The sequence below is a fragment of the Amia ocellicauda genome, unplaced genomic scaffold (assembly GCF_036373705.1).
Source record: "Amia ocellicauda isolate fAmiCal2 unplaced genomic scaffold, fAmiCal2.hap1 HAP1_SCAFFOLD_314, whole genome shotgun sequence".
Lineage (NCBI taxonomy): Eukaryota > Metazoa > Chordata > Actinopteri > Amiiformes > Amiidae > Amia > Amia ocellicauda.
Window position 1 is genome coordinate 1 of NW_027102881.1, and position 19,077 is coordinate 19,077.

The following is a 19,077-nucleotide window of genomic DNA, read 5'->3' on the forward strand; positions in this document are numbered from 1 at the left end:
CCTGTTCAGTGCATCAACGAACCGCTGAAGCCAATTAATTCCATTAGTTCATTAATACGCCGTGTCTGAAATGCATCTGGCTTGGAGCGGATGTGCTGCAGCTATCTGGACCCGGCGTCCGTCCGTCGTCTCTGCGTCTGTCCTTAAACAACCCCCACCACACCACACAGCAGTCCCCCAAATTTCACCTCAGCCTGCAAGGTGAGTGACTCTGTGCGGTGTGTGTGTCAGTGTGCGTCTCTCTGTGTCAGCGTGTCAGTGTGTGTATCAGTGTCTCTTTGTGTCAGCGTGTCTCAAGAGGGTCTCTCTCTGCGTCTGTTTGTGTATCAGTGTCAGCGTGCGTCTCAGTGGCTCTCTCCATGTAAGCGTGTCAGTGTGTGTCTCTGTCTCTCTCCATGTAAGCGTGTCAGTGTGCGTCTCTCTCCGTGTCAGCGTGCCTCTCAGTGTCAGAGTGTCAGTGTGTGTGGGGGGTGTAAGGAGGTGCTACAGTAGGGAGACCAGCTTCCCTGCTCTAATGAATTCTTCTCACAGTTTTTGGCAGAATCTTTCCGGTCCTTCTCTCCCCCCTCCCCCGATCTCTGGCAGTAAAACCCAGCTTTGCTTTGCCGTTGTGTGTGTTTGTTTGTTTGCTGTGACAATAAAGACCGACAAACAAAACACAGACCAAACAAAACTCACTGCCAGAGCCCCATCAACTAACCCACAGTTATCCAGTGAAAAGCTAATCTCCAGCTCTCCCTCTCTCCCCTCCATGTGCTACATTAGGATATACACCTTAGTCTAGAGAAAATAATAATAAAAACAAAAAAATGTATAAACCGATAAAGCAGGTTGAGATGAATTCCTTTGGCTTCAAAGACGAGAACTGAAAAAAAACAAAAACGATCAGAGCTGTTAACAGTGACGATGTGTGGACACAAGTGTAGTATATTGAACTGTAGTGTAGTATATTGTAGTAAAATGTGTACTGAACTGTGCTGTAGTAAAATGTAGTGTACTGTAGTGTAGTGTAGTATACTGGGCTGCACGTCAATTGTTTTAACAGTCTCTCCTGGCGTCAGAAGCCAAAACGCACGGAAACAAAATACAAAAATCAAAAACGAGCGAAGCAGCGAGGAGGACGACCACAAAACACAACAAAAAATTCAAATGAAACGCAAGCGGCGGCTTGGAGCCATAGAACTGGTTCTCTGCAGTCTGTGCGCCGCTCTCTCAGGGAAGGAGGGGTGATGAGAAGATGGATGGCAGTTCCCTCCCTCTCTCGAGTTGAAGGCGAGTGTGTGTGGGTGGGGGTGACAGTCCGGTTTCTGTCTCTGATGTGCGGAGAGGAGCACAAGAGCTCCGAGCAGCATTCCAGCCACAGCGGGAGGGTTTGGGCCCTCTCTCTCTCCATCTTTCTCTCCTTCTGTGCGCGCGCCAATGTCCAGCACTGGCCTGACAGTAGTGTTCAGTTCAGTGTGGCCCTCCCAGGACACCGTAGTGTTATTATATCTTCTTCTTCTTCTTCTTCTTCTTTTCCCCCCTCAAGTTCCAGGCCTCATCCTCACAGTAACAGGGAGAGGAGGAGCACGGAGAGCAGGATGGAAGGGAGGAGCGAGAGCGGGAAGGCGCGGAGGCCGGAGCTGTTGCCCACACTCTTCAAGACGTCCGGTAGGACCACTGCAGGGTCGTCTGTGGGGGGGGGGGGGGGAGAGAAAGAGGGAGAGAGGGGTTAATACACAGGGACTTTGTATATTTTGTGTGTGTGTTTGTGTCGGTCTGTCATTATCACAACCACGGTGTCTGTCTGGGTCTCCGTCAGTGCGTCGGTCGGGCGTTGAGTCGGTTATTCAGTTAGTCAGTCAGTGCGTTAGTGTGTTAGTCAGTGAGGGTGTGCGCAGAGTGTAGTTGCGTAGCTGTGTACCTGCAGGCAGTCTGGTCACAGGGTTGTGTACCCCACCTCCCACTCGGGGCTCCTGAGCTCCTGCAACACAGCAGGAAAATCTACGTTATTAACCTTGTCATCATTATTCTTCTTATTCCGTTTACTAGCTAGGTTTCCACCCACTTAAACGAACACATTTTGTATGAAACTCATTAAGTTTGCGCGCATTTTCCAAGCCAAGGTGCGTTTCCTTGCCTCATCAGGACCAAAATATGTAAAAATATTTAAAATTTCAACATCATTTCCTGCCAAAGCACTTAGTCTTTGGCACGACTGCAAATGTATTCGACAAGGCACCGGTAATCGGTAAAACCGTTTCCACTGGCATTTGTCACACAACCGACTGATTCGGCGGAGGAAAAATCCACCCCGGACGAACACAAAAACTTTCAGTCCACATTTACGGAATCCAGTGGACATTCTGGGTTTTCATTGTCATCGTTTCAATTCGACAGGACTTTTAATGGCAAAAAGAGGCTTGATGGAAAGCTGACAAGTGTAAATATCATCATTAGTATTATTATTAATATTATTAATATCATTAATATCATCATTATAACTCATGAGGGGGTTCCCATGTTCTCTCACCTGTCTTTGCAACGACCTCAACCTGCAGCCTGAGGCAGCTCTCTCCGTGGTGATGGATGGGCTTGGCTGTGAGGGGACAGAGAGCGAGGGGTTAACACACAGCTCTGCAGCAATAAATATGACACACACACACACACTCTCACTCACACACACACACACACACACACACCCCAGTCCAGCCCCTTGACACTCACACACGTAGTAGTAAGTCTCGCCAGGCCGGAACTCCTTGCCCAGGGTGAAGGGGGTGTAGCGCTGGAACTTCTCGGAGAAGCGCTCGGGCCCGTGGGGGGCGAAGGGCCGGTCACACTCCCAGCGCAGCTCCTGGGGGCCCCCGGCACGGCAGGCCAGGAAGTCGTCGCGCTCCACGGAGTACAGGGCGTAGCGCTCCGCCTCACTGGACGGCACGGCCCCGTGGGCGTAGTGCGGGCACACAATGTCCAGGTAGTCGTTGAGCTGCACGGAGACGCGGTACTCGTCCCACAGGAACCTGGGAGAGGGAGAGAGAGTGGGGGAGCGCCAGGTTAGGCAAGAAAAAATACACAACACGCATGCTACAAACCGCTGACACGCAAATACCGACACGCACACTCACACCGCAGACAGACAGACGCGCAGTCGCAACGCGGAGACACGCAGACTGGCTCGGCTGGTCCAACTCGTTTATTTTGACAAGTCCTTCAAATTCTCTTCTCTTCTCTCTCACACACACACACACACACACTCCCTCCCTCCTGTTGTTTTAAGAGGCCGTGTGTTGTTTTAAGGTTTTAAGTTTCACCCAAACTGTAATTCTCATGGTGCCAAATGTCCTCGTCCTCGTCCTCTCCCTCCCTCCCTCCCTCCCTCCCTCTCCGTCTCTCTGGGTTTATGATGCCGTGAGTTCTGTCCAGTTTACTGACCCCTCTGGCTCCTACGACTCCAGACGCTACGTTCGGTCAGACAGACCGGCTCCGTGGACCCACCCCACACACAGAGACGCTGAGACACGCTCACACACGGGGACACGCTCCCTCTCTCCCGCTGAAAGGCGTGATCGCAGCAGCAGCAGACCCCGTGGTGATTGTGGCACGGTAGGAGCTGCGGCTGTAGACTACACACGAGTGCGGAGACTTCATGGCACCACGCAGCCCAAGAACACTTGACCTCTAACCTCCCACTCCTGACCTCTGACCCCCTCCGCGCTCCCGAAAGCGTGGTTTTAACTGAACTAACTAATTCTGCAGGAGACTGTGCCCACAGTCGACTGGGGGGGAGAGGGAGAGAGAGACTAATGTGCAAACAATGGACAGCAGATACCATCTCAATTTTGTATAAACCTGTGATTACAGCACCTGCCCCCCACCCCTCCGACTTCCATTATCTCTCCCTCCATCCCTCTCTCTCTCTGTGCAGATTAACATCTCTGTGCAGGGAGGGCAGGCCGAGGTCCGGCTGTGTGTCCGCACTGTCCTAGGCTCGGGGTGAGGAGAGGCGGAGGAGTGGGGGGAGTAGATAGGTGCTAAATTAGCTGTAATTAAAGTTTAAAGAAGATCTAAGAGTTGCCCCTGGGCGGGGGGTAATTAGAACCCACACCTCCCCCCAGGGCACTGGCACCATGGGTGGATAAGGGAGGGGCAGGAGGGCCGGGGGAGGGGGCAGTAACACCCGATCTCTCTCTCTCGGTCTGTCTCAGTCTGTCTCTCTCTCTCTCTCGGTCCATCTTCCTCTCCTCCTCTCTCCCTGTCTTTCCCCCAGCTTCTTTTTAACCCGTTTGTTGATTGAGGTTTACAGACTCTATTCAACCCCCCCTGAGCCCCATATTAACCATTTACAGACTAATTACAGGCTAATTAGGTGGAAGAAAGAGAGGGGGCAACACAAACGTGACCCCCCCGCCATCTCTCTCAGACCTCTCCCCTCCATCTCTCTCAGTCAGAGAGAGAGAGAGAGAAAAATGTGTTCCCATACTTCTGCCATTAACACTGCTCTCAGAAACACACAGACTCCCCCTCACATGCCATCTGCCTGCCTGGCACTCGATTGCCCCCCCCCACACACACACACACACACAACCAAGTCACAAACGGAAAGCAGAGCCATACGACTGATGCAGCACTGCGGAGCTGACAATGCGGTGTGCCTCGATTGTTGCCCTATTATCATTGTTAACATCGCCCGACTCCATCTATCCCGTGTCGCTCTATTCACCAGCTCGCCCGAGGGGAGGGAGGAGGAGGAGAGAGCGAGAGATACAAAATACCGAAAAAGAAAGAGGGGAAAAAAAAAACAGACAAAGACAACCTGGGGATAGGAGAGAGAGGGAGGAAGAGAGAGGAGGAGAGAGAGAGAGAGGTGGGCTTTCAGTCTTGTTGTTCACTGATGGAATGTGAATGATGGTGGGGGGGGTCACGAGGGTCAGCCAGGCTGTCAGTTAATGCACAATCGCACACATACACACACACTGACTCCACACTCGGGGAAAATACACTCGCACTTAACTATTACACTTCACTATTGTACACTAGCAGGGTCCGCAACATCAAAGCACGGCAATGAAAACTAGAAACAGCAGTCCAGTCCAGTCAGTGACTCTGCTATAGAGTCCAGTCCAGTCAGTGACTCTGCTATAGAGCCCAGTCCAGTCCAGTCAGTGACTCTGCTATAGAGTCCAGTCCAGTCCAGTCAGTGACTCTGCTATAGAGTCCAGTCCAGTCCAGTCAGTGACTCTGCTATAGAGTCCAGTCCAGTCCAGTCAGTGACTCTGCTATAGAGTCCAGTCCAGTCCAGTCAGTGACTATGCTATAGAGTCCAGTCCAGTCAGTGACTATGCTATAGAGTCCAGTCCAGTCCAGTCAGCGACTCTGCTATAGAGTCCAGTCCAGTCCAGTCAGTGACTCTGCTATAGAGTCCAGTCCAGTCAGTGTCTCTGCTATAGAGTCCAGTCCAGTCCAGTCAGTGTCTCTGCTATAGAGTCCAGTCCAGTCCAGTCAGTGTCTCTGCTATAGAGTCCAGTCCAGTCCAGTCAGTGTCTCTGCTATAGAGTCCAGTCCAGTCCAGTCAGTGTCTCTGCTGCAGTCCAGTCAGTTACATTTCAATTCAGTTCACACAACTAATCTACATAAATCATTATGCATGGAAATAAAAACAAAACGCAGTACAAAATCGCCAGCACTGCCGCCATGACACCAATTAACCGCAACTCTTACATGCTCGGCCATTAACTCCCATCTATCCGATTTCATTACAAGTGATCATTCTAGCGTCGCTCTCCAGCGGAATGCAAAGGCATTCCGGGTCATTATGGGACGGTTGACAGGGCCTATGTTTCGCGGGGGCCCGAGTAATCCGGGCGTCAAAGCCGGGGGATTAGAGTCGCGGCCATCCGTTAACGAGGAGCCTATTCAGGGGTAACAGACCCGAACAAACGCGGCCTCCGAGATGGGGGGGCCCCGAGAGAGAGAGACAGGCGGGCAGGCCGGGGCACAAAGTGGCAGCGACACAATTCATGGTTACATCGGCGCAAAACGACAACAAATAGTGCTTTGAAGACTCTGGGGGGGAAGAGAGAGAGAGAGAGAGAGGGGTGGGGGGAGAGAAAAAGAGAGTGGGGGATGGGGCACATTCTTGTGCACGGGGAAGAGAGAAGAGAAAGACGGAATCGAAAAACAAGAGATCCGAGGGAGAGGGGTTTTCGAGTCAGGCAACAGCGCTGTTCTGCAGAGAGGAAAAAAAAAAAAAAAAAGTATAAAAGGTCGTTGTACTGGAGGCAATAAATGCGTTAGCTGTGCTGCCTGCACAGCGATGGCAGTATTTGAACAGGGGACCTGAGCGAAGGGAGAGAGGCTGCTTAAAAAGTTTGCCAACAGTCGCGGCCTTTGCAGTTGCTATGGTGACTCGCATGACTGGAAGAACCTGGGAGTTTAAGCCCAACTATTAATAATAATCAAATCATCATTATTATGATTCCAACGGACCTGTAGAGACAGGTTTGACAGTCTGATCTGATACAGAAGGGCGGTTTCAAAGTTTTTTTTAACAAGAAGAGACTCAACCCCCCCCCTCCCCAGTGTCGCCTCTCATCTCTGTCCATCTGCATCCTGCATTTCTGTTGCTGTCTCTCTCGCTCTCTGCCAGTTTCCTCTCCCCTCTTTGTCCCTGAACTGTTCCCTATCCTCCCGTCGGCCCCCCTCCCCGTCCCCGTCCCCGCTGTTCAGAGAGGCGTTGTCGCTCTCGAACACCCGACAGGCGAAAGAGGAAAAAAATAGGATTCGCCCCGGCACGGTAACGGCTTGGCCTCGCCCGGGTCACACCCGCCTCGACGCCACGCTCCTCCAGACTAGACCGACCGGGTGGCTGCTCGCCCTCCCCCAAGGCGCTCGATGTTTGTTATTTGTACAACGTGACACACAGTATATTTGGTATACCTGGTCCTGATACGATTATGATTATTATTATTAATTGTCAAAATTGTTAGAGTGGGTGTAAACGAGTTATTATAAAGTTGCCCGATATTGATATAAATGAATGAACAGCTGGCCGCTAGGTGGCAGTAGGGGACCGAGATTTTACACTGTACAGAACGCTGTATAGTAACTGTACACCACTACCTGCATGATAAATCACATACCAGAAATCGGCCAATCACAGAGCAGCGTTTCCGAACATTCCTATACCCCTTGTGTATAAACGTCTTCCTGTTCAGCAGTGCAGAATCACAGGATGTACAATTTGTTCTTAACACTTTCGTTACCAATGTGAACACAACGCAGACCGCTCAATTACAGGGGGTCCGGGGACGAAACATTTGGACATGGAGAGAAGAGGGGGCTGATTGTAAGATCTGACAACACATAAATCCGCTGCCAAAGATATGTGTGCGTCTAAATCATTGCGTGTGTGATTTGCAATAAGTGAATAGGTTGTGTGAAGGGTGTCTCTTATTGTACAAGATGTTATTTCACTCCAAACTGCATGGGATGACATCTCTTCTACAATTAGAGACACCCTTCACAACACCTATTAACCTACACACACACACACACCATTCGTTACACAAGAGAACGAAAAAGAAAAAAAGGCAAGTGCGAATGCAAGGGAAAGTGAAGGAAAATAGGGGGAAAGACAGTGAAAGAAGCTAGAGAAGGAGAAAAATTAAATAGAACTACGTACGGTTCTTATCACTGCACGGAAATGTACTGTACTGCACTTACTGCACTAATCACTGCATGGAAATGTACTGCACTGCACTGCACTGGAATGTATTGTACTGCACTTACTGTACAAATCACTGCACTGAAATGTACTGTATGCACTTACTTCACGGAAATGTACTGTACTTCACTTATCACTGCATGGAAATGTACTGCACTGCACTAATCACTGCACCAAAATGTACTGCACTGCACTAATCACTGCACCAAAATGTACTGCACTGCACTAATCACTGCACCAAAATGTACTGCACTGCACTTACTGTACTAATCACTGCACCGAAATGTACTGTACTTACTGCACTGAAATGTACTGTACTGCACTTACTGCACTAATAACTGCACCGTACTATAATCACTGCAAGCGGCACACTCACTCACACACACACACACCCTCTCCCACCTCGGCACTAAATCCTCAGCCCGGCAATAATGACAATAACACCACCGAGGCGTCCGTGTGAACTAGTGCGTTAATGGAACCCCCTGTACGTCCCCGTCCCCCCCCCAGCCCCCACTCCCGGAGAGGAAACGCAGTGCGACGAGAACAGAGACAGAACCAAATACGCAAGATCAACAACAACAACAATAGTAATAGTAATAGTAGAGAGGCAGGTTGGTGAGAACTCAGGAAGCCGCGAGTGGGAGAGGGGAAGTCTGTGCCTAGGATAAGAGGGGGAGAGGAAGAACACAGAGAGAGGGGCGGGGGGGGGGTGTAAGGGAGCTGAGAAAGTGAGGAGGAAGAGAGGGAGAAAAAAAGGGAAAGTAGGGAGAAAGAGAAAGAGGGGGTAAGTCAAGAGAAAAAGAGTGAGAGAATGAAGGAAAGCAAACTGAGAAGGAAGGGGGGAATCCCTGTTAATCCCCATTCTGTCCCCCCATCCCCCCCAGATCAGGAAAACAGCGTGTCCGGTGAACAATACAGAGAACTGTTCGCACACAGACTCTCACACACGCACACACACGCCCCTGCATGCACTCTCACGCACACATCCAACTCACACACACACACACACACACACACACACACACACACACACACACACACACACACACACACACACACACACACACACACACACACACACACACTCTCTCTCGCTCTTGATCTCACACCGACGCACAAATAACACCCCGTCACACAACTTCCACACTGCCCTGCGCTCCCACACTGCTCTCACGCTCATTCTGGACAATAGAGGGTTTCCGGGTGCCGATACATTTATTTACTCCTCGTCGGGCTAATCAAATCAAAATCAAGTCCCTGCACAGCTCAATAATGACACGTACTGCCGCTCCAGTCCAGTCCAGCAGGGTCTCAGCCCTGGTCCTACAGAGACACAGTCCAGTCCAGCAGGGTCTCAGCCCTGGTCCTACAGAGACACAGTCCAGCCCAGCAGGGTCTCCAGCCCTCGGGAGACACAATCCAGTACAACAGACCAGCTGCTAATCCGAGTCTTATTTTTGCCCTGAAGCGACAGACTAGACATCTGGGGATTACTCAGAAATGTAAGAGCAATTTCTCTGACTGTGTTAATCCAGACACCGCACACAGACATTTGGGGTGGGGGGGGGGTGGCTAGAGGGCGCATATGGACTAAAACAGGCAACATCTAAAAGACAGATAAAAATAAAATAAAATCCTGATCATCCCTGCACCCATCCCACCCTCCCAGGTTGTGGGACTCCATTGATCTTTTGGAAGAATAATATTGACAATGGAGTTCCACTGTTGCTACGGCAACGTTTTACTCTCTCTACTTCTTTCAAACTCCCCAACCCCCCTTGCTCCGTCTGTCTAACTATCGGAGCAAGAAGCTAGAATAGTTCTCACTTTCTCTGCCTCCCCTCTCCTCCTCGCTTTCTTCTACCGCTCCATCCATCTGTATCTATATGTGCACACTCTCTCTCTCTCTCTCTCTCTCTCTATTCAATTCGGAAAGCTTTATTGTCCCGACTGAGTGACAGGGTGGCCACGGCAGTGACAGACCGGCCCAGTGCTCAGGACCAGGCCGATGGGAACAACACACACAGTCATGACACACTTACGAATTCAACAGAGCCTGTCTCTCAGTCTCTCTCTCTCTCTCAGTCTCTCTCTCTCTCTCAGTCTCTCTCTCTCTCTCAGTCTCTCTCTCTCTCTGGGTGTTCCTGCTCAGACAGGCTCCAAACTGATTTGCTCTTGTTTATTTTCCCTGGGCTTGATCCCTTATAAGCACAAGGCACTCGCTATACTATAATATCCCTCTGTGCATGTGCATTGTTGTGCAGAAGTGTGGGGCGTTGTTAATGACAGGTTTTGCACCAGGGATAAAACTACTACAACGCTACTACTACTACCTCCAGCTCAACGAGGTAACGGCTCGACCGAGGGCCGGGGAAAAGATGGTGCAGGGGGAGAGAGAGAGAGGAGGGAGGAGGGAAGGAGTTTCTTTTTTTTCCCCGTCTCCAGTCGTGTCTCAAACACACCTTGTTCCTGGATGGGGGGGGAGGGGTGAGGGTTGCGAAATGTTGTCTATCAGCTGAATCATAGCGGTGCACTGCATTGCATTGCACTGACTGACACCACAGTGCAGCCAGAAAGATAGAGAGAGAGTGGGAGGGGGGGGGAGAGGGAGAGGGAGAGAATTGGAATGGGGAAAGTACACAGAGAAGGAGAGAGAGTATAAAGTACACAGAAAGAGCGAGAGAGAGGGGGAGAGTGCGCGTGCGTTTAGTTGGAAGTGTGAGTACGTGCCTTGGGACTGTGTGTGTGTGTGTGTGTGTGTTGATTTGATAGTTGGTACGTGTGTCCGCGTGTTTCGCTGAAAGGGCGAGTACGTGTATTAGCACAGCTACACGATCACTGATCACTTTTCCAGTAACTGTGCTGGGGGGGGTAGGCAGACTCACAGCCCTGATTAATACTCACACGATTGCAAACAAGAGTTACACATACACACACAGAGACGCACACAAACAAGAGTTACACACATGACTGTTGCACACTACACATCCCAGCCAAGTCACACACGAGGCCATTACTCACACACTGATGCACACTGCACAAAACGCACAGACAAATTACACACACAGGAAGGCACTGATATACAAACACACTGAGAATATGTGTATTGTGTGAGAGACTGTGTGTATTGTGATGCGTGTCTCAAAACACTAATGCAATCAAATAAACGAGCCAATTAGACTGAATATAATTAGTCGGGGGGGGGCAGAGAGAAAGATGGTGAGAGAGAGGAAGAGAGCAAGATCTGAAGAGGAGGAGAAAGTGAGAGAGAGACAGAAGGTGAGAGAGAGAGAGACAGAGACAGAAGGAGAGGAAGAGAGAGAGAAACAAGGAGAGAGAGAGAGAGACCGAAGGAGTGCGACTGAAGAAAAAACAAAGTGAGAAAAACAACAAGAACAAGAGAGAAGAGGGACAGTACAGTCAGTCAGCAATCCCCCCATCCCCCCCCGCCATTTACATAATCCCACTCCCGCCACCAATGCCCCCTCCCCAGACTTGATTCCTGGAATGGACGGATTAAGATGAAGCCGAACGACCACAAGAACAACGATAATCATCCAAAAATCATCATCTTCATCTCCACAATATTATTATTATTAGCGCAAAGCAGCAATATGCGGAATGCGCGGCGCAGAGCCCTAATCCGCCAGATGCGGGAGCTATTTTTAAAGCGCCTTTTCGGGATAAAAAACACTGAAAAAAGAAATACAATCCCACCCACGAAAATACACTTAATCCCAAAACTGCAGAAATTACTGGGGGTGGGTGAGGTGGGGGGGGGTTGGGGGGGGGGTGTTCCAGTTTATTTTATCTCGGTCTCTCCTTACTGCTCTCCCTCTCATCTTTCATCTCTCTCTCTCTCTCTCTCCCTTTGTCTCCCCCTCCCCCCCACCTTCATACTGAGTGAAAACAAGTAAAACTAAATTTGAAATTAATTAATTCAAAAAATATAATCCAGTCATTAGAACACTGAGCGGATTCCAATTCCAGATTACAAAAAGAAGAGACTGAATAGAAGAAGCCCCCCAAAACTTGGCGATTTTCTCTCTCTCTCTCTCTCTCTCTCTCTCTCTCTCTCTCTCTCTCTCTCTCTCTCTCTCTCTCTCACACACACAGCCTCCGCCTTTCTCTCTCCCTCCCTCCCTCCCTCCTCGTAAAGCCTGCCACGGACACGCCCGTGTTTATACACAGAGCCGTACAGGTAACTCGCACGAACCGCTGCTGCAGTCCTCGGGTGCAGTGCACCTTATAAATCAACTGCAGAAGTCTGTGCAAGAGTGAGAGCTGGCGTTCTCGAGGGGGAAGTGAAACCGACAGGAACAAAAACAAACGCGTGAAAGTTCTGTCCCCTATACTACTACTACTGCTGCTGCTGTTTTTGACCTTTAACCCCAATCACTGTATAGAACTGTGTGACTGCCAGCCAATCAATGACTGACTTTCTGCGGCCATTTATTATTGTTGTCGTTTGTGAATATGGTCTTTCTGTGGGTTTGTGATGAGATTTGGTTACCTGGTCTTACACTTGCACTTTAGTTATAAACATGATATGAGACCCCTACATAGACATTCATGTATTTATATAACACACACACACATATATATATATATATATGACTTGACTCCAGTGTTTCTTGGAGTATTTATAAATGCAGCCCATTCTATACAGGGAGCATCTGTACAGCCACTGTGTGCGTGTGTATTTATATACACCATGTATTTATATATATTTATATGTGGGAACACGACTGCATATCCGCATCTTGCGTCCTGTGTCAGTGTGAATGTGCACTTCGCTGATGAGGCAGAATCGCACCACTTGTAATTAAGGCAGCTACGAAATCACTGCACTTAAGGGAGATGCTGTAAATCTCTCTCCCTCTCTCATTAAGGAGAGAGAGGGAGAAAGAGAGAGAGAGAGAGAGAGAGAGAGAGAGAGAGAGAGAGGAAAAAAAAAAGTTTCATTGGTGTGATGAGGTTGTGAAAGTCCTGCCAAAGACATTTGGAAATACGGCACGGCAGCCCAGGTCAGACAACACAGCCCGGCAGGGCGCCGCACAACTCAGCGCCCCACTGGGACCCCACTCACAAAACACGACCCGCTCGACACTAACAGAGGAGCAGCTCTGACTCTAATCCCCCCCACAGCGTCGGACACAGGGTGTGTGTTCAAGCTGCTCACTTCCCGCAAGTCAAGGCTGAGAGCTTTCCGTAGCAGCCAGAGGAGGAAACTTTACTCACACTATTACTGTAAGTCACTACTACTAGGACCTTGACAAACACTACTACTGTTATACACTACTGCTCCTGTTATTCACTATTACTAGGACCTCAACTAACACTACTGCTGGTATATACAACTACTACTAGAATACTTACTAACACTACAACTGGTATACACAACTATTACTGTTCAACATTACTAGGACTTCTATTAACATTACTAATGTTATATACCACTACTAGGACTTCTAACACTACTACTGTTATACATTACTACTAGGACTTCAACAAATACCACTCTTTATACACTACTAGGACTTCTACTAACACTACTATGCTTATACACCAATACTGTTATCCACTACTATTGTTATTCACCACAACTAGGACATCTAACACACACTACTACACTACCACAACTAAATAATAGTAACAAACAGAAACTGTCGAGAAACGCGTACACACACTATTCGTGTTCAAACAAGTTGGGTTAATGTTCAGTTACACAATCTTCTGACACACTCACTCACTCACTTCCTAGGTTTTAGCACAGACTCGCGTGGAGCGCATTCGTGTCGTGTTGTTGTCTTTAACACAAGTGTCCTCCACTGCAGTGTGTCCCCCCCACCCCCCATGTTTAACACAAACACTACAGAGGTACTCTTGCAGTTCAATTGGCAGCTGCACTGGACTTTCTTCAGTCTACAGTCTGTGCTGTAATAGCAAACAACACTCTCCAAAAATCACTGTAACACACTCTCACACCGCAACAACACTGTAACACACTCTCACACCGCAACAACACTGTAACACACTCTCACACCGCAACAACACTGTAACACACTCTCACACCGCAACAACACATTAACACACTCTCACACCGCAACAACACATTAACACACTCTCACACTGCAACAACACTGTAACACACTCTCACACTGCAACAACACTGTAACACTCTCACACTGCAACAACACTGTAACACTCTCACACTGCAACAACACTGTAACACACTCTCACACTGCAACAACACTGTAACACACTCTCACACTGCAACACTAACACACTCTCACACCGCAACAACACATTAACACACTCTCACACCGCAACAACACTGTAACACACTCTCACACTGCAACAACACTGTAACACACTCTCACACCGCAACAACACATTAACACACTCTCACACTGCAACAACACATTAACACACTCTCACACTGCAACAACACTGTAACACACTCTCACACTGCAACAACACTGTAACACACTCTCACACTGCAACAACACTAACACACTCTCACACTGCAACAACACTAACACACTCTCACACCGCAACAACACATTAACACACTCTCACACCGCAACAACACATTAACACACTCTCACACCGCAACAACACTGTAACACACTCTCACACTGCAACAACACTGTAACACACTCTCACACTGCAACAACACTAACACACTCTCACACTGCAACAACACTAACACACTCTCACACCGCAACAACACTAACACACTCTCACACTGCAACAACACTAACACACTCTCACACCGCAACAACACATTAACACACTCTCACACTGCAACAACACTGTAACACACTCTCACACTGCAACAACACTGTAACACACTCTCACACTGCAACAACACTGTAACACACTCTCACACTGCAACAACACTAACACACTCTCACACTGCAACAACACTGTAACACACTCACACCGCAACAACACTGTAACACACTCTCACACCGCAACAACACTGTAACACACTCTCACACCGCAACAACACTGTAACACACTCTCACACCGCAACAACCCTGTAACACACTCTCACACTGCAACAACACTGTAACACTCTCACACTGCAACAACACTAACACACTCTCACACTGCAACAACACTAACACACTCTCACACCGCAACAACACATTAACACACTCTCACACTGCAACAACACTGTAACACACTCTCACACTGCAACAACACTGTAACACACTCTCACACCGCAACAACCCTGTAACACACTCTCACACTGCAACAACACTGTAACACTCTCACACTGCAACAACATTAACACACTCTCACACCGCAACAACACTGTAACACACTCTCACACTGCAACAACACTGTAACACACTCTCACACTGCAACAACACTAACACACTCTCACACTGCAACAACACTGTAACACACTCACACCGCAACAACACTGTAACACACTCTCACACCGCAACAACACTGTAACACACTCTCACACCGCAACAACACTGTAACACACTCTCACACCGCAACAACACTAACACACTCTCACACTGCAACAACCCTGTAACACACACACACTCCAAGTCACTGACACAAACACAAACATTCCCCCAAAACACACTCCCCCGTTTAACCCCTCACACCCTGCGCTGCCCCCCCCACGACCACCTCCCACCGCGATCGCACAGCACCGGGTCCCAACCGGCCCGCAGACGCACAGCACACGCACCCTGCGGCCGGCGAGGCACTCACTTGGGGTTGCTGCTGTTCCAGTACACGCTGTGCCTCTCCGCCGCGGCGACCCCCGCAGCCACGGCCACGCACACCATCCACAACACGTCCATCGCGGCGTGCGGGTAGAGCAGGGAGGCGGTGCTGTGATGCAGACCCACCGCAACACGGACAGATAGCAGCAAAACAACGACGACGACGACACAAAAAGCGAGTCCCAGTTCTCAATGTCCTGCAGTGCAAACAAACACGGGAGATCAGACGCGCTTCCAGCACCGGCTCACTTCTGCTGAGCCCGACCTCGGGCCATCTGGTTTTGTTCAACGGCCCTCCTGGATGACCCCGCCCCCTCTACGGTCTGATCACCAATCACGGGCCACGGCACCCACTAAGCCCCTCCCATTCTCCCGCGTTGCCCCGCCCCCTTCCCGCAAGCTGTTTCTCCAAACGATGGTAGGAATCAGCATAACAATCAGAGCAATAACAATACGACGCACCGCAGCTGTAATTTAAAGTATCCGACGGGACTTCCAGTGCCTTTTGCATGCATTGTTCATGAATATGTGTTATATTGAATGGTAGTGTGCAGTTTAGTACAGTGTAGTAGCAGTTGCGTAAAAGATACGCATGTAGTGTCAATTTCCTCTCCCTGTCTGTCTCTTCTTGTCCTGAAAGAGTTTTGCACATGCATGTAGAGGAATACAGTGCTATAACATAATAATAACAACCATTATTACTGGTATTATAATGCAACATGGAGCCGAGCAACTTTGCACCATCTCCCTCACTGTCTGTTTTTGTTTTTTGTTTTTGTTTGTTTGTTTGTTTGTTTTCCGGTGGATAACTGGTTTCATGCAACAATTTCCGAGCGCAGTCATTAAGTCATTAATACTGAGTCAATCACCACGGACACAGACTGTAACCAGAAACTGGAGGGAGAGAGCGAGAGAGAGGGAGAGAGATTCATAACGGAGAGAAAGAAAAGAAGGAAAATAGACAAGGAGTGAAAGAGGGGATGAGGAAGAGGAGAGAGCGAGAGAATTGGCAATGTATATAACTCCTTCACTACACTACCAAGAGATAGAACAAGAGCGAGAGAGAGAGAGGGGGAGAGAGAGAGAGACTCATTTATATGAATTTAGCATTCATAATATAGTGTAAAGTCCCTCACAACACTGAAGAGAGAGGGGGGTGGCGGGGCGGGGGTGAGGGGGAATGAATTGGGGAAGGAGACAGAGAGAGAGAGAGAGACAGATGATAGTAAGATAACCTCTCTCTCTCCCTCACTCGGAGACTCTGCCAGAGAAACAGCTGGAGGGCCAAAACCTGTCTGCCCCCCCACCCTTCACAAAAGATATAAAATACCTTTCCAGGCAGCCAGCCCCCCCAGGGCTGTTCTCACTGCCCTGACACAACTACCCCCCACCTAACGCAGCTTTAAAATGAACCATATTGTACTGTATACGTCCCTGCCTGTCTGTAACTGTGTCCTACTCCCTCTCCATCTCCGGCTCGCTTCCTCTCTTTTTCTCCCCCCCTCTCTCTCTATCTCTCTCCCTCTCTCGCCCCCTCTCTTTCTCTCTCTTCCTCTATCTCTCCCCCTCTCTTTCCCCTCTCTCATACATCTCTCCATCTCTCCCTCCTCTCTCTCTACCCCACTCTCTTCCTTTCTCCTTCTCCCTCCCTGTCTCCCCTTCTCCCCCTCTCTTCCTCTCCCTTCCCCTCTCTCTCCCCCTCTCATCCAACTCTCTCCATCTCTCCCTTCTCTCTCTCTACCCCTCTCTTCCTCTCTCTCCCCCTCTCTCCCTCTCTTCCCTTCTCTCTCCCTCTCTCGTCCCTCTCGCCTATCCCTCCTCTCGCTCTCTCTATCTCTACCCCTCTCTCTTCCTCAATTCCTCTCTCTCTCCCTCTCTCTCCCCATCTCTCCCTCTCTCTCTACCCCTGTCTCCCTCTCTTCCTCTCTCTTCCCTTCTCTCCCTCTCTCATCCCTCTCACCTATCCTTCCTCTCGCTCTATCTCTACCCCTCTCTCTTCCTCAATCCCTCTCTCTCTCCCTCTCTCTCCCCATCTCTCCCTCTCTCTCTACCCCTCTCTCCCTCTCTCCCTCTCACTAATCCCCCCACCCCCCGCCCCCCAGTCTCTCTGTGTGGCCCCGAAACTATCCCTCTACCACCCCCCCCGACTCCTTCCAGAAAGAGAAGAAGAAAAGGAAAATCAATTTAACAGCCCCCCCACCTCTCTCCCTGCATGTCTTTAGAGCATCCAGTCTGGCACACTTACACAAGCTGCTCAGTTTTGGGCAGCACAAAAGGACGAGGCCCATTCCATTAGCATACAGGTGCCCCCCCCGCGCCCTGCTACACTGCCCTGCTGTGCGCCACACTCCTGCACAATAGTGTCCATGTGGCCCGAGTGACTGGGGGACTCGGTGGCGGTCTATTGCGGAGTGTGCCGTCCTGGGGGGGGTTATAAGGTCACTGAATAACTGCGCCCCCCCACCCTTACTCTCTCTGTCTCTTCCTCTCTTTCTCCACAAAACTGAGTGTGTCACTATGAGCAGCAGACATTACACTACAGCACTGCAATGGAATGGAATCTTATATAATAAGAAGAATTAGAATAATAAGAATCGGAATTATAAGAATCAGAATAGTGATACAGTTAAATCAGATGTACAGTATAGGGCAGAGTAACGGCATGTCATTTTAATTTGTTCATCATTAATTTAAATTCATTTAGACTTCATATATATCATTTTCTCTCTCTCATGCTGAAAAGATGTTTTTGCTCCCCTCTCCCTCTTTCTCTTCCTCTCGTTTTCTCTTTCTCTCTCTACATCTTTCTTTCTTTCCCTCTCTCTCTCTCTCTCTCTCTCTCTCTCTCTCTCAGGAGACAGTAGCCCAGATGCCTGCAGCAGATAGCGCCCTGAAAGCAAGAATAATTTATCTCCCTCTTTCTGCCTCCTTCTCTCCCTCCCTCCCTTCCTCCCATCCCCCTCTCCTCTTCTCCTTCCCTCCCTGGCTCCCCCTCTCCCTCCCTCCCCAGAGCTGTATTCATTAACAGCTTTTTATGATTCCAGATGGTGTTCTGTTCTGTTCTACTGTGCAGCTAAGTGTGCCTGGCAGCCAGTCTGTCTGTCTGTGTGTCTGTGTGTGTGGGTGTCTGTGTGTGTGTGTGTATCTATCTGATGAGATGTGCCTGTCTGCCTGTCTTTGTGTGTGTGTGTGTGTGTGTGTGTGTGTGTGTGTCTGTCTGTCTGTCTGATTAGATGTGTCTGTCTGTCTGTCTTTGTGTGTGTGTGTGTGTGTCTGTCTGTCTGTCTGTCTGTTTTTGTGTGTGTCTGTGTGTGTCTGTGTTTCTGTAAGACCACAAACAGGCACACTTCTGTAATTAAAAGACTCTTCTACCCCCTCCACCACCTGTTACACAAATGACCCCCCCCCCCATCTTGTAAAGATGAACAGAGAGAAAGACAAGAAGAAAGGGAGGAACGAAAAGAGAAAGGCAAAGGGAAAATCAATGATCAGGGCTGCTGGTTCGTCCAAGCAGAGCACACAACACAGAGCACAGCGCACACAACACAGAACATACAGCACAGAGCACAGAACACACAGAACACAGAATACATAACACAGAGCACAGAGCAC

The 19,077-nt window shown here is 49.3% G+C and overlaps 1 protein-coding gene across 2 annotated transcripts; it reads right to left on the reverse strand.

The window, feature by feature from the left end:
* Positions 1–6: 6 nt before the first annotated feature.
* Positions 7–15,734, reverse strand: LOC136730406 (ephrin-A1). 2 transcript variants are annotated; one of them, XM_066697594.1, is made up of 5 exons: positions 15,452–15,734; positions 2,707–3,002; positions 2,513–2,578; positions 1,904–1,963; positions 7–1,671 (listed from the first exon to the last, which is right to left on the reverse strand). In XM_066697594.1, exons 1-5 carry the CDS (start codon positions 15,541–15,543, stop codon positions 1,544–1,546), a joined length of 642 nt encoding a protein of 213 aa, XP_066553691.1. In that variant the 5' UTR covers positions 15,544–15,734; the 3' UTR covers positions 7–1,543. The 2 variants fall into 2 exon arrangements, with proteins under 2 accessions (XP_066553691.1, XP_066553692.1); XM_066697595.1 differs by lacking the exon at positions 1,904–1,963.
* Between the last annotated feature and the right edge of the window lie 3,343 nt (positions 15,735–19,077).